Source organism: Hemitrygon akajei, chromosome 5 (assembly GCF_048418815.1).
Source record: "Hemitrygon akajei chromosome 5, sHemAka1.3, whole genome shotgun sequence".
Classification (NCBI taxonomy): Eukaryota; Metazoa; Chordata; class Chondrichthyes; order Myliobatiformes; family Dasyatidae; genus Hemitrygon; species Hemitrygon akajei.
The window spans coordinates 174101971-174117762 of record NC_133128.1 but is presented as its reverse complement, the minus strand read 5'-3'; the positions used below and the strand labels follow the sequence as shown (position 1 = coordinate 174117762).

Genomic DNA, 15792 nt, shown 5'->3' with positions numbered 1-15792 from the left:
TACTGAAAATCATCTATTCTGTTGGTCCTTACAGAGAGGGGATATTGAATTTAATTGAATTGACTTTATTTCTTACATCCTTCACATACTTGCAGTAAAAATCTTTGTTACATCTTCGTCTGAATGTACAATGTGCAAATTATAGTAATTTGTAATAGTGTGTACATCAAGATATACAACAGAACAATCAACATAGCTTAGAAATACAATTGCGTCAGCGTGAGTTAATCAGTCTGATGGCCTGTTGGTCCTGGCTTTAATTCTGTGGTACCGTTTCCCAGATGGTAGCAGCTGGAACAATTTGTGGTTGGGGTGACGCAGGTCCCCAATGATCCTTCGGGCCCTTTTTACAAACCTGCTGCTATAAGTGTCCTGAATAGTGGGAAGTTCACAAACAAAGATGTGCTGGGCTGTCCACACCACTCTCTGCAGAGTCCTGCGATTGAGGTGAGTACAGTTCCCATACCAGGCAGTGATCCAGCCAGTCAGAATGTGCTCAATTGTGCCCCTGTAGAAAGTCCTTGGTATTTGGGGACTCATACCAAACTTCAACTGTCTGAAGTGAAAGAGGTGCTGTTGTGCTTTTTTCACCACACAGTATGGACCAAGTGAGGTCCTCGGTAAAGTGTATACCAAGGAACTTGAAGCTGTTCACCTTCTCAACCCCAGACCAATTGATGTCGATAGAGATGAACCCGTAACTGTTCCTCCTGTATTCCACAACCAGCTCCTTTGTTTTTGTGACATTGAGGGAGAGGTTTCTTGACACCACTGGAACTTCTTCTCCGTGGGTATTTATAGTATTCTTATGAATTCATTGAAAATAGGTGCTCTACCAATGTTCTACATCAACAAATAGGGTGAATTGGTAAGGTAATATATTGCTACTGGGGGAGGTTAGCATAGTAATTACGAAGGGAATGAATACTTTTTCAGCCTCACAATTTGGGTTTATAACTCTTAGTAAATTGTTGACAGGTTTTGAAATGTTTCTTTTAACATGATGCAGATGTTTTGTAGGTTACCTCATAAATCCTACTTCAAGAGATATTTTAAACTTAGATGAGACAGTAAAATGTAAAAGTAGTAAGGGCAGAATACTTTTTCCAAGGCACTGTATATTGTAATTGTTTTACATGTCTATTCCAAACTGCAAGGCTTTATGAATTCTTATTAACAAAGGCTTTTAAATATGCTGGCCTTTATCTTAATCAGCTTCATATGTTTTAATCTTAATGTTTCAACTTTTAATTTAAAAGTGCATTTTCCTTTACAGGTCGGTCAGTCTGTGGGAATTGTGATTGTAAGCTCAAGGTGAGTGGATATTTTGTTGAAACAGCACCTGATGAGAATAGCCATCAGAAATTGGGATGTTCTCAACACCGATCTATGTGGAACTTCCTTCAAGGTATGTAACATCAGCACCACTGCCTGTAAGTTCTGTACCAATGAGTTAGGGTGTTGAAGTTCTCATCAAAATGACCCTGACAGCAAGTTGTTATTTATTAAGTTATTTCAGCAATGTCTACATCACTAACAATACCAAGTGCAAAAGCATCTAATGTAAATAACAATGCTACCTCATCAGTTTGGGTTTATTCCAACATGGCCGATTCTCTGAAACACACAGAAAATGCTGGAGGAACTGGGTCTCAGCCTAGAAATGTTGACTGTTTATGTTGCCTGACCTGCTGAGTTCCTCCAGCATTTTGTGTGTGTTGCTTTGGATTGCCAGCATCTGCAGAATCTCTTGTGGTTGACAACTACCCAATCATCCATTCAGACTACACTACTTTCACTATACAGTCTTAAAACCTGACCCTGATCCATCTTTTTTTCTCAAATGCTGCTTTAGGAATAAACTTAATCTATGTCACAAATGGATTTGAAAAAGCTTTATTTTGCTCATACATTCAGAGAATTGGTGCAAAGAACATCTATTACTCAAGGTTTTAGAAGTAGATGTTATATTCCCTTTTTGTGTGCTCTGTACTAGCTGGTGTCAAACTGAGGAAGTACAGGAAAACCTATGGATTAATCCATGAGCCATTTACTGTTTTGCTTGATGACCTGCAGTCAATAGACCTGTGTTAATCAAAATCACTGAGCACAGGGGGAGGTTGCTGAATCAGAAACAGACTAATGAGATGAAAATCAGTACTGAAAATTTAAAATGCTGACACTGAATGAGGCAAGTACTGTGAGACAATGAAAATACTGTTAAATCATAAACACAAGATATTCTGCAAATGCTGGAAATCCAGAGTAACACACACAAAATGCTGGAGGAATAAAGAGTCAATGTTTCAGGCTGAGATCCTTCATCAGATCTGGGAAGGAAGGGGGAAGAAGCCAGAATAAGATGGGGGAAGAGGGGAAGGAGTACAAGCTGGAAGGTGATAAGTGAAAACAGATGGGGGGGGTGGGTATAGTTCAAAATTCAAAGTACATATGTGTCACCATATACAACCCTGGGATTTGTTTTCTTGTGGGCATACTCAATAAATCCAATAACCATAAAATCAATGAAATATGCAACAACCAAGTGAACAACCAGTGTATGAAAGACAACTGTGCAAATACAAAAAGAAAAACAAGTAAATAAACAATAAACATTGAAAACATGAGATGATGAGTCCTTGAAAGTGAGCTCATAGGTTGTGGGAACAGTTCAGTGATAGGGCAAGTGAAGTTATCCCCACTGGTTCAAGAACCTTATGGTTGAAGGGTAATAATTACTCCTGAACCTGGTGGAGTGAGTCTTGAGGCTCCTGTACTTTCTTCCTGATGGCAACAGCGAGTAGACAGCATGACATGGGTAGTGGGGGTCCATGATGATGGACTTTGCTTTCCTGTGACAATGCTCAATGATGGGGAGGGCTTTACCTATAATGGCCAGGCTGGTATTTCTGTACCAGGCTGTGATGCAGTGATGTGTAGGTCAAGGAGGGGAAATGAAGTGAGAAGCTGGGAGGTGATAGGTGTAAAAGGTAAGAAGGAATCTACTTGGAAAGTGGATCGTGGGAGAAAATACCAGAAATTAGAGAAATCGATGTCCCTGTCATCAGGTTAGAGGCTACCCACACAAAATATGAAGTGCTGCTGTTCCAATCTGAGAGTGACCTCACTGTCAGAAGAGGAATAGGATTGGAATTAAAATGGTCGGCTACCCGGAAATCCTGCTTGTTGCAGGTGGAAGGCAGGTTCTCGACAAAACAGTCCCCCGATCCACGTTGTGTCTCACCAATGTAAAGGAGGCTGCACTGGGAGCACCAGATACAATTGATTGCCCCAGCTGACTTGCAGGTGAAGTGTTACCTCAGTTGGAAGAACTGTTTGGGGTCCCGAATGATAGTGATGAGGGAGGAGGTGTAGAGGCAGGAGTAGCTTGTAGGGATAAATGCCAGAAGAGAGATCAGTGGGGAGGGATAAATGGACAGGAGAATCATGGAGAGAGTGACCCCTGCAAAAAAGTGTGGGGTTGGGGGAGAGTGGAAGTAAAGATGTAGTTGGTGGTAAGATCTCACTGAAGATGGCAGAAGTTGCGGAGAATGAGGTGCGAAGGCTTATGGGGTGGTGGGTAAGGAACTCTACCCCGTTAAGGCATTGGGAAGATGGGGTAATGATGGGATGTCTGGGATTGCAGATGTTGGTGGGAATGGACTGAACAAAGGGGGAGAAAATGGAATTGATGTATGCAGACACAGGTTCAGTGGGGCAGAATCAGGTAGAAATTATGGGCCTACCCAGACAAGTCAGGCTTGTGGATCTTTTTACAATCTGTATTCCTACTCCCATCTTGCACCTACTTTTCACTTGCCTATCACCTCCCTCTAATTCCCTTCCTCCTTCCCTTTCTCCCATGGTCCACTCTCCTCTCCTATCAAATTACTACTTCTTCAGCCTTTTCCTTACCTTTTCACCTATCACCTCCCACCTTCTCACCACCCTACTTTCTCACCTACCTACCCCCCTCTATGAACTTCCAGCTTGTACTCCTTCTTTTCCCCCAACCTTCTTATTCTGGCTTCTTCCCACTTCCTTTCTAGTCCGGATGAAGGGTCTTACTTGGCCCTTCCATAGATGCTGCCTGACCTGCTGAGTTCCTCTGGCATTTTGTGTATGTTACTCTAGTGTTAAATCAGTTACAAGAAGGGCTAAATGAACCCGGCAGACGAAACTCTGATGCTAGAACTCCTCTTTGGATGGAAAATTGTGCAGTTCTCCAGGTCTCATTCTGGAAAAACCTGTACCAGATTAGACCAAGTACAGGAACCATCTTTTCAGCTGTACTGAAGACCTTCCTTTTAGAGAAGACAAATATGAATTACATAATTTTATTAACATATTTTACAGTCATTTTAATTAAGTCTTAAGATTTACTTTTTGATGTGCCAGAAAATGTTCAGCATTTACAGTAATGTACTGTATTTAACATTAATTCATACAAGGTAACACTCCAGTGAATACTCAACTTCTATTTGAAAATTACACACTCTTTTGCATTAAAATGGTAAGTTGTAAAGTGGGTCTTACAAAACCAGAAAAGTAAAATAAAGCCTAATCCAGCAGCATGCATGAACTCAAGTACATTTTAAATCAACTGCACATCTGGCACACAAACTCCACTAACACATGAGTAAAAAGTAAAGGGAAACCTGTGAGAGTTAGAACAGTAAAGAATACTCCATATTTAAGTAACTTTGGAAATTCATACCCATAGCCTTAACAGGTGCAATCATTACACCTGTACTTCCTAATGTCTGATTTATAATCACATGCTGGAGCATCATTGCTTCATCCTGTGATGCTGCTTATTAGTTAAAGACTGCACTCTTACTGTTACTTCTTTTAAAAAAGAGGAAATTGCTGTATTTGACTTAAGACATTCTGAGATCTGTCAGTCATTTTTGCATAATATCAGTAGGTGGTATATGTCACTATATTATGTTTTCTAGTAGGATCTGAATGTACAAGCTGTGAACAATTTTGTGACTGAGGCAAATAACAAATTTGCTACTATACATTAATTTTCAGTTGCTGCAACTATTTTATAAAATGAAAGTAAACAAGTCCACAAGTCAATCCATAATGATAAATGAACAATCTTGTAACAATTTGATATTTATGAAATGCAGCACTTAATTAACTACTTCCCTGAAAATCTAACTTTAATATTATCCTGGTGGTGCAATTTTCTGTTATAACAGTTTATGAAGTCTATATACCTTATTAATAGATATGAATGTGAAAGAAACAAGGTTTCCCTAAACATAACAATAACTTATTTTGTAGAGTTTTAACTAGACAGTTAAAATGGTCTAGATTAAGATCTCAGAAAGCTATGAAAGAACTTTACAGCTTTTGAATTAATGTTTTAAAATATAAGGAAAAGGCACAAAATAAAGCATGTATATCCTTAAATTTCCAAATTCTAAAATCACTTTTTTATGTAATGAAAAGACAATTCCAGAAGTGTCTACAAAATATGGCAGTTTGAATCTCAGGTTCACTTTCCAATTTGAATACATTTGCCACAATCAACTAGATTACTTTTTCATTTAGTAAGGTGCAGTTACGTTTCACAATTGCAACACAGATAACCTTAGGGTTGACAGTTGTACATCTGAAACAGTAATTTACTGCTGGAATGGCCTGTGTACTTCAGATCCAATCATGCTGTAATATTACATGTTGTGCTACCTTTGAAGAGAATACTGGTGACCAAATATGATCAACACACCAATCCAGTAAAGGGCTTATAAGCTTAAAAAGCAAGAAGCTAGGGCACTAAATAAACACAACCAAGCAACAAAATTGTTCCAGTCTTAGCATTCAGTTCCAAGAAAATGGTTTTGAACAGTTGACAAAATTTTCAGAGACTTCTGATTTTACTGCCTAGTTTGCTTTTAATTCAAAGTTTCTATACATTGAAGCATTATCTCAGATATTTTTAAAAATAAAGTGGGCACGTTACAGAGAACTTAAATGTTATGATGAGAATTATAAATCAAAACCTCTGAAAAATGTAGAAAAACTCAGCAGACTTATCAGAAAAATACCACAACAAATGTACCAAACTTCTGGGTACTACAATAACATGTATGTGACCAATTTTCCTCTCTCAGGGTGCATCTTCTTATGAAGAAATTAGATCAACTAACAACACTTCAAACATGCTGCATTAGTCTTGGCCTTATGGTATACACATTACACTCATTTTGGTAAGGGACATATCTGAATTAAAACTGTGCTTCTTTATACTTACGTGGATTGCTACAATTGCTTCAATATGACAAATAAATAATAAGCTCTTTATTTTATAGAAGATAGTTTAGCCCATTTCTAGAGTGAGTCTTATAGGGTTGCTGGGATTTTGTTTCACACAGTGCCATAGATGTGATATAAATAGCACAATTGTAAATGCAGAATAATGTCTTTTATGGATTGCTTTTAACAATATGGCTACTTTTAAAATAAACTCCATAACATTCAGATGAAGCAAAGCTGCTTGATGACTTTCTTTGAAGAAGGATTCACAAGTCAACTATAATCCATTATAATGGGGGCCCCATCTTTTATTGATGTGATCAAAGGTGTGTGTCACCCACTGTTGTTCCAAGACTTTATATCGCTCGCTGCATAGGTACAGAGGCTTACCACGCCTGGAAATAAAAGGGGAAAAATAATACATAAAACAGTACAAGGAACACAGTTTATTTAAATAGTAAACTAAATGTTTACTTTCCCCAGGTTAATAGCAGTCCTGCAATGCAGAAGTCCACCACCTCATCTGGTAGCAAATTTGCTGTACTTACTATTAACCAATGTAACAAGAAAGAACTTCTGTAAATCTACCACTGTTAACTGCTTCACTAAACCCATTCCTTATTGGCAGGGCATTCCACACATAAATCTGAAACATTGGAAAGACAGACTAAGTGGAGCAACCATTGCTTGAGTGGGCCAGAGTTTGAGTGGTATGTAAACAGGCTTTGGTTCATGAGGCTTCAGTGAGAGGTTTACACCAGAATTTACCTGTTCCTAGTGAGTAGACTTGAGGTTCTCAATGTTAGCCTGAATATCCCTTCAATGTTCTAAACAACCATGTACTATGGATCCTCATGCTGTACTGGGGGATAATTTCAATGAGGCTTTTGAACATATTCTTGAAATCTGTTCAGTTGTTTTCCATTGGGCAGTATCTTGACATAATGGATATCTGTTTCTAAGGCCTCATATTTGACATGCAAATTATATGGATCCAGCTGGGTGTAAATACAGTCTTCATGTTCAAATTGGTCGCATGGAAAATAATGGGGAAATGGGGTTGATGAGAATGCTCCTAAGTGACATAAATTCAATAGACTGCATGGCCTCCTTCATCACAAACAATTATGAAAACCAACAGCAATAATCTGTTAACACAGCATCCAGATGCTACATTTTTACGAGGAGGCTTTGCAGACAGCTTTGAGGTGTTTTCTTTGTCCTCGATATCTCTTGCTGCAACAGAGCTTGGAGTGGCATGTTTGCATAGGCAGACTTGCTGCATGCAGACATGCACTGCTTTATTTGTTGAGAAGTTTCAAATGGAATTGAGCATCATACAATCATAAGTAAATTTTCCCCATTTTGAAATTCATAATGAAGTAAGGGCATTGAAGCAGTTGAAGGCCATTGAGCCTACAACTCTGATATAAGGAACTTCTGTAGTGATGTGCTAAGCCCAAAATTACTGACCACCAATAATCACAACCTACTGCATGCAGTTGTATACCAACCACTGGATGTTTTCACTTTGATGTCCACTGACTTCAGTTTTACCATATTCTTTGATGCCACATTTGGTCAAATGTCACCTTGCTGTCGGGGCAATGATTTTCACCTCATCTCTGGAATTAAGCTCTGTGGTCCATATTTGGACCAAGGCTGCAATGTAGACTTAAAACGAGCAGCACTATTGAAACCCAAACTGGACAGCAGTAAATAAGTTATTGTTGAGAACACTGCCAATGACAGTTGTCATCAACTTTACTGATGGTTAAGTAGACTGATTGACTGGATGGGATTCCAGTACTGCATTCTGTGAATAAGACATACATCTCTCATCCTTGGGTAGTTTGCAAGCCACAATTTAGGTGCCACTCTCTGAAATGAATCTAGAAAACTATTATGATTTAAACACACATTATAAATTTAGCCAGACCTCTGCTTTACTCATCCAGTAGGGTTAATATAATCTGCATCTAGTGTAGAAATACTATTTCTAAATCAAGAAATGTGCTGAAATGTTTACCTCAAATCTCTGTCCTCTTCACCGTGCGTATCAAGGTAAACAGATCCCCACACACAAAACCTGTGCCCACGAATCACGATAATTACAGAGGCATTAATCAGAAGGAATATTCCTGTTCCTGCTCCACAGTTCTGGGAGTGCTATTGTAAAATTATAATAAAATTAGAATCATAAAATACTCTTGAAAAGATATAACTACATTTAACAATAATAAATAAAATGGAGCTAATCATCACTCTGAAAATAGAAAGAAAACTGATCGTTTCTCTCAACCTGATGTAATTTATACCAATTAGTTTACTGTCTATACCAAAATAAAAATTAGATCAAATATATATGCAACCACTGTTATACAAGTTAATCAACTGATCAAGTGCAGAAAACATTATACAATTTAGGAAATCATTCTCTTTATCTATTTTTTGCCAGTTAATTGCATGAATACCTTTAGATAAAGGTGTAAGAATGCTTAAAAACAGCACAATAATTACTGTGAGGTAAAGTAGCCCCTTTAAACACATAACCACTGATTGTTTAAAAAAACTAAATTTTCTACAAGCTACTGCAAATACAAGAACTTTACATAGTACAATTTTGCAATAAGAACTGTTAAATGTGGAGAAGTATAAAATCCCATGGCAGCAGAATTATTTTGTATATTGATGGTTCATCAACGGTACAAGGTGGGAAGACCCAGAATTTCAAATAACAATTTACTTGCCAAATCACTGCATTTCTGGGCAGCAAATAAAACATGTATTTGTACAGGTCCTTTAACATGGAAAAAGGCCATGAGTGAGAACAAAACAAAAAAATTAAAAAATTAGGACCACTTCAATTATCTTTCAGAACCGGCACAGAGGAACTTTATTCGATGCAAAGATACATTCCAACCAGCGGAGGTTCTGGAATACCAAAATTGACTGGAAGATAGAATTGCAGCACAACTGTTTCCATGATAAAGGTGCACTTAAGAATTTCCATGAAAAACAATTATCCATATAATGCAGGGGGAAAAATTTAATTATAATTAAACAAAAATGTCAAGCTAAAGAAAATATTAGAGGGTTTTACCAGCAGTGTGACCAAGTAGTAGTTTGGGTTAATAGGGGCCAGGGAATTTAAAAATAACTTTAATGATTATGTAGCTGAAAGCATTGGCCTGCCTGGGATCCATTCCTCCTTCCCTCTGATCATTCCAAGGATGACTATACTGTGACTTAACTCTCTATGTGCAAAACCTTAAAATCGTGATCAGGTAAATCAGAAATAGTGCATTGCCCTTTCTATTTACTCACCAGTACACATTCACAATAGCTTTGCTGTTTACAGCATTGACCTTTCAGGCATACAAAGGTACCACACACTAGACAAAGTGCTGGATCTTTTGGAACTCTTGAACAATGAACGCAGGCTTTACGATGATAGTATTGAAAGATGGTATTGTAATTGTCAGGTAGCTGAAGAAGACGTGGTAACGACCACTGTGGATCCTGAACAAGTAGATTCTGAAAGGAGAACATAGAAGTCAATTTAGTCTTGAACTAGCCATCACAGTAATATCAATGGAGGAGAATAAACAGTAAACATTTCATACTGAGGAAGTCTTGGCTTGAAATGCTGACAGTTTATTCCCCTCCATTGATGCTGCCCGACTTGTTCAGTTCCTCTAGCACTGTGTATGTGTGTGTTGCTCAAACTATCTAATTCCTAAATGGACAGTGAACCCTTAAACACTACCTCACTTTTTAAAATATAAATTATTACTGTTTTTTGCATGATATTAATCTATTCAAGATACATCTACTGTAATTGATTTACCGTACTTATTTATTATTACTATTATTTTTTTCTATATTATGTATTGCATTGAACTGCTGCTGCTAAGTTAGCAAATTTAACGACACATGCCAGTGATTATAAACCTGATCCTGATCTTGTGTTCATGAAAATAATATGTCAATATAAAACAATACTCTTTGCTAGGCTTGCCTGAGGAAATTTTATTAAATTATTCCACAAGACGTATAGCACAAAACAGCTCAGCCCAACCAGACTAAGAAGCATTTCTGCTCCACTTTGTTAAATTTGTTAAAATTAGTCTGTACAATATTCTAGTGCAGCTCTTTATAATAATAAGCAAGTTTTGTCTGCAGCAAGTAACTTATGTTTCAGGTTCATCACTGAAGTGCAATAGTATTTATTTTTTCCTGTTTTAGAATTACAAGCTGAAAATAGGTCATGCAGCATCTTTGATGGGAAGGATGTTATGATTTTTGTTACTGATCTTCTTGCAGAACCCTCTTCTAAACTCAGAAAGGCATGGTTCAATTTTTACCAGACTGTGCATAAACTTCCTCAGCCTTCCCCATTCTTCTTCCTCTGGGTTATATTCGACCACAGGTTTTTAGAAGTGACAATCAGTAATTATTTTAACCAGCTGCCCTCTTTCTCTCAGAGTTGAATACAGTAATTTATAACTATTGTTAGTTTTCCTTATAGAAATAAGCTTTTACATAAGCAACATAAGACTTCAACAACATTGCTTCTTAATACCTTTATGCCAAAATTACTGATTATATTTGGAATTTGGAGTAAAATTTCAAAAATCTGAAAGCAAACATTTATTAAATATATTACAAATTATGTATGGAATGCACCATAAATTACTTTACCATTACATGTCCTGAGTGACTCTCTGCAGAAGTTGTTACTTCTAAGCACCACTGAGAAATAATATCTAGAGCTGCTACTGGCCATTCGAGGCAGGAAGAACTATTGACCTCATCAGTCAAATGAAGAGAAGATGGCAGTAACCCAAGATATCTGGCAAGCATCCCAAATTCTTCTTCTGTTTGCTTATAAATGAGAAATAAAAATGTCACTTTTACACAGACCATCTGTTGTAATAAACTGAGGCAATAAACGATGAAACACATTAATCTGACAACAGTCATTTCATGCAAACATCATGACAGTTTCATGGCAGTATGACTTTATGATGTTGATGCATCACTAACGGAAAATGAGTTGATAATTAGGACAATTGACATTCTAATCATTCATGAAATAGGACAATTTGCTTTATACATTGCATAATTATGCCAAAACTTGGAGAAACATTTAAACTATCAAATATTAATTATTCATAATTTACTTCTCAGGTTTTAATATCACTGAAGATGTATTGTTACCACAAAAATATTATAAGATCAAACAAGAATAAAGACCATTGAAGAATTTTTAAAAATCTAAAAAATTTACTCTCTGATGACTACTTATTTAATGTATATGATACTGTGATTTACAACATGTGAATCACTGAAGACAGTACTCCTCGATTATCAACACAAACATTCGAGCTGTAATATATTAGTAGATGCTCAGTTACTAATTATACTAATCCACTAAGGAAAACTAAACTGAACAAAATGTGGCAGAGTCTATGATGTGAAACATTGTTTTTTCCCTCTTTTTACCAGTGCAGCCTGACCTACCAAGAGCTTCCAGCATTTTACATATATTAGTCAAGATTGTGAAAATATCCTTCTTGCCATATATTTATTTCCAAGCACTTTCTTGTGGTTTATCATTTAATCCTGAGCAGTCATACCTTTGCTTTATAGTAGTTGGACAAAGCTATCATCTGAATATACTGCATTTAGGTATCATTTTTACACTCTCTGATCTTTATTCTTATTCTACACAAGATCTATAATTACAATAATGATAAATGTTAACCATTTGTAATATTCTAATTAACAGTAGATTCTACATGCTACATTTAAATAAATTAATATAATAAATAAAATATTATCAACCTATTTGTTGTGTTATGACTTCTGACCTGAGGCAAAACAAACCAGATTACTATGAGTTTTTAAGTTTACCTATGAATTAGGCTCTAAGGAAACAGCTGTGAAATTAGCAAATGGATCATTCTCCAAGCTGGCTACATAATACCACAGATCAATGCAATCACTGAGAAGCAAGATTAACCATTTTTTCAAACTCCCAACCTTCTCTTTGCCCTTTGTTAATTTACCCCTCCCCCTTACCCCAAGAATTTGATCCATTCATTCGAGCCATTCCTTCCTTCTAGACCCGGTCCCTATAGTTTAAAAATAAAGTGCTGGAAATATTCCCCAGGTCAGGCAATTAACATGAATCCTGCTGAAGGGTCTCGGCCCAAAATGTCAACTGTACTCTCTTCCATACACGCTCCCTGACCTGCTGAGTTCCTCCTGCATTTTGTGTGTGAACCATGGAGAGAAAAGCATTTCAAACCAACGACAGTAATTCTTTCTACCCAGCATAATCATGTTCCCAATACAACTCCACTTCACTCCAAAGCACATCAGGCCATGTTTTTATATTCCTGTGCAAAGCTCTGTTTCTTTTGTTCCGGACTCTGGTACCACTGCTCCACTTCTCCCATGCAACTAGACGAATAAAACTTAATTCTGCAAAATGCATTTCTAACTGCAGGTTTACTTACTCATTCTTTCCCTATTTCACCAGCTATGAAGGTTAGTGAAAGATAAACATTTAAATGGAAAAATTATCCTTAAAATTTGGATGATCATGTACATATGAATTCAACCATCTGGTTAAAGATTTCCCACCTCAGTGCTGTTGTGCTAATTCTGCTGAAACATTTTTGCTTCTTTGAGTCAGTAGACTGGTTTATGTTCAAAGACGCAGCAAAGGTACAAAGGTTCATTTTATTGTCAAAGTAAGCATGTGTAATATAACTTTGATAGTTATCAACTCCAGACAGCCATTAAAAGGAAACAAAACTCACAAACCCCAAAATCCCCCTTTCGCCTGCAGCACAAAACGGCTACAAAAACAATCAACGATCCTTTACACATAACAATCTCCAACCCCCTCACTCGCAGAAAAGGACTGCAACAGGAGCACCAAGTTCCCAACCTTACACACAAAAAAATTAACAGATCACCCAACAGCCAACTGACCACAAACTGAAAAACCGAAGGAAACCAATATAAAGTACAGTCCAATAATCACATAACTCTCAGAATATGGGAAATGCCTTTTCTTTGCATACAATGAGAGCAGCCGGACAAACTCAGTCCTTCCGTACAGTGACCACCGACCCGGGTCCTAACACCGCTGATTTAGGGCTGAACACAGCCCATCTGGTGCCGAATGCACCGATCTGGGCTAAATGGCACCCACCCAGGATTAAACACACAGATCCAGGTCCGAACGCTGACACGGGACTGAACATACCATCTCGTGCTGAGCCTTCATTGACCACTTCCACATTCACGTCTAATCTTCCTCGCTGCTTTGAGATGGAGTCATTCATGACCCCACGCCTCGTCTCTGATCTCCATGAGACAGCTCTCCAGACACAGTACAGCACTAGATCTTTCTATCGAGATTCAAACTGTCACAGTCTCCAACAGTTTCCGTAACACAAACAAGGTAAAAACAACAAGCAGAAGGCGTAGAAAAAGAGAAATAATTGGAAAGTTTTGTTATCTGGAAGATGTCATCTGTGGAATCATTGTTCACTGGTGCCATCTTGACCAGAAGCAGCCAGCCAAAGTAAGTACTATATCACTATTGCACACTGTATCAGCAAGTGAGGTAGATTCAAACTGTATGTCACAGGCTTCAACAGTTTCCGTAACACAAACAAGACAAAAAAAACAAGCAGAAAAAGGAAAGTAATTGGAAGGTTTTGCTATCTGGAAGACGTAATCCATGGAATAGTTGTTTGCTGGTACCAACAAGACCAGAAGCAGCCGGCCTAGGTAAGTATGTTATTGAATTGAATTGACTTTATTACTAACATCCTTCATAAACATGAGGAGTAAAAATCTTTACATTACGTCTCCATTCAAATGTGCAATGTGCAATAATAGTAATTTATAATAAATATTATGTACAACAGGATAGTCAATATAACAGAAATACAGTTGTGTCAGCATGGATTAAGCAGTCTGATGGCCTGGGGGAGGAAACTGTCCCAGAGCCTGTTGGTCCTGGTTTTTCTGCTGCGGTTACATTATCACTATTGCAGACTGCATCAGCAAATGTGGTAGATTTTTTTATTAGTAAGGGGATTAAAAGTTACAAGGAGAAGGCAGGAGAATGGGATTAAGAGGGAAAACAAATCAGCCTTGACCAAATGGCAAGCAGACTGGGTGGCCTAATTGTGCTCCTATGGTTTCTTGTGTCTTAAAAATGTTACTTTTCCCCAGGACCTTTTCAAAGATGCAAGTTTACTTTTCTAAAGTGAAGGGTGACGCGTGACAAGTAGATGAAGTGGTTGGCATACCTGACAACTGGGAAGATCATCACTGAATAGATGGTGTTGAAGAAGGCTTGCGTTCCTGAAGAAAGGTAGACAGAACTGCTGGATACTGTATTCTAGGGACTGGGGTGAACAAATAGTGGTGGTAATCTGAGAAGTTAAAAGGCAAAACGAAATAATTACTAAAATGGCAGATACTTTTGGTACCAATGATATGCAAAAATTAATTGTTGCTTTCCATTCCTGTTTTTATGTTTAAGTTTTAGAGCAGCACACACAAAAAGTACAAAACTATAAATTGAACATGTCATTTCATAAACAAGAGAAAATCTGCAAATGCTGGAAATCTGAGCAACACACACAAAAAGCTGGAGGAACTCAGCAGGCCAGGCAGCATCTATGGAAAAGAGTACAGTTGACATTTTGGGTCATCCCGCCAAAGGGTTTCGGCCCAAAATGTCAACTTTACTCTTTTCCTTAGATGCTGCTTGGCCTGCTGAGTTCCTCCAGCATTTTGTGGAGGTAATACCATAGTTTAAAAAGTCACCACATTCTTCAGTTTAAACTTGTAGAATGAGGTAACACTAAATTAATCATCACTTACAATAAAAAGATATGAATTTACTGAAGATAAATTTGGCTGGTCACATTCATTCACTCTGTACTCAGTTAAATTTTAAGCTAGAATCTTTATATTTTGTGTGTAAATCATTTATTAGTTCACAGGCTTTTATATACAGTGAAGTCATTTGTTCTACCAAGGTGCAGTTGATGATGCCTTGTATTTCAGTAGGTGGAAAAGACACTGTCTTCTGAACACAGGATACTGCATTTGGACACATTATACAACTGGTTAATCCAATTCCAGAAGAAATTAAAAGTACTCATAAAGGCTATCCTCAACATCTTAAACATTCATTTATGTCACTTTACCAACAACATTTAAGCCTATTAAAATCAATACATTTTGCAAAGTTTTGCAAATGTTGCCTTTACATCACTGACTTTCCCTTGCTATAACTGGTTTGTTACCGGAACTTGCCTCCAGGCTCAACTATTAAGTGCTCTGCTAGCCAACCCCCCCCCCCCCCCATCTACCTCAAGGCAAAACTTTCATTCACACAAACCTCTTGTCGTTAACCAAAAGGCAACTGTTAGTCCATTGTCAAAGACCATGAGGTATAGACAATAAGATAATGGAGCA

At 37.5% G+C, this 15792-nt stretch overlaps 1 protein-coding gene across 2 annotated transcripts in view; it reads right to left on the bottom strand.

The window, feature by feature from the left end:
- Window positions 1-4323: 4323 nt before the first annotated feature.
- Window positions 4324-15792, bottom strand: part of ubr3 (ubiquitin protein ligase E3 component n-recognin 3) — a 239545-nt gene continuing 228076 nt past the window's right edge. For both annotated transcript variants that reach the window (XM_073047259.1, XM_073047260.1), the window contains 5 exons: window positions 14613-14738; window positions 10975-11157; window positions 9598-9807; window positions 8300-8439; window positions 4324-6665 (listed from right to left, as the gene is read on the bottom strand). In XM_073047259.1, the coding sequence (XP_072903360.1) occupies window positions 6548-6665; window positions 8300-8439; window positions 9598-9807; window positions 10975-11157; window positions 14613-14738 (777 nt within the window). In that variant the 3' untranslated portion in view covers window positions 4324-6547. The remainder of the gene's footprint in view (window positions 6666-8299; window positions 8440-9597; window positions 9808-10974; window positions 11158-14612; window positions 14739-15792) is intronic.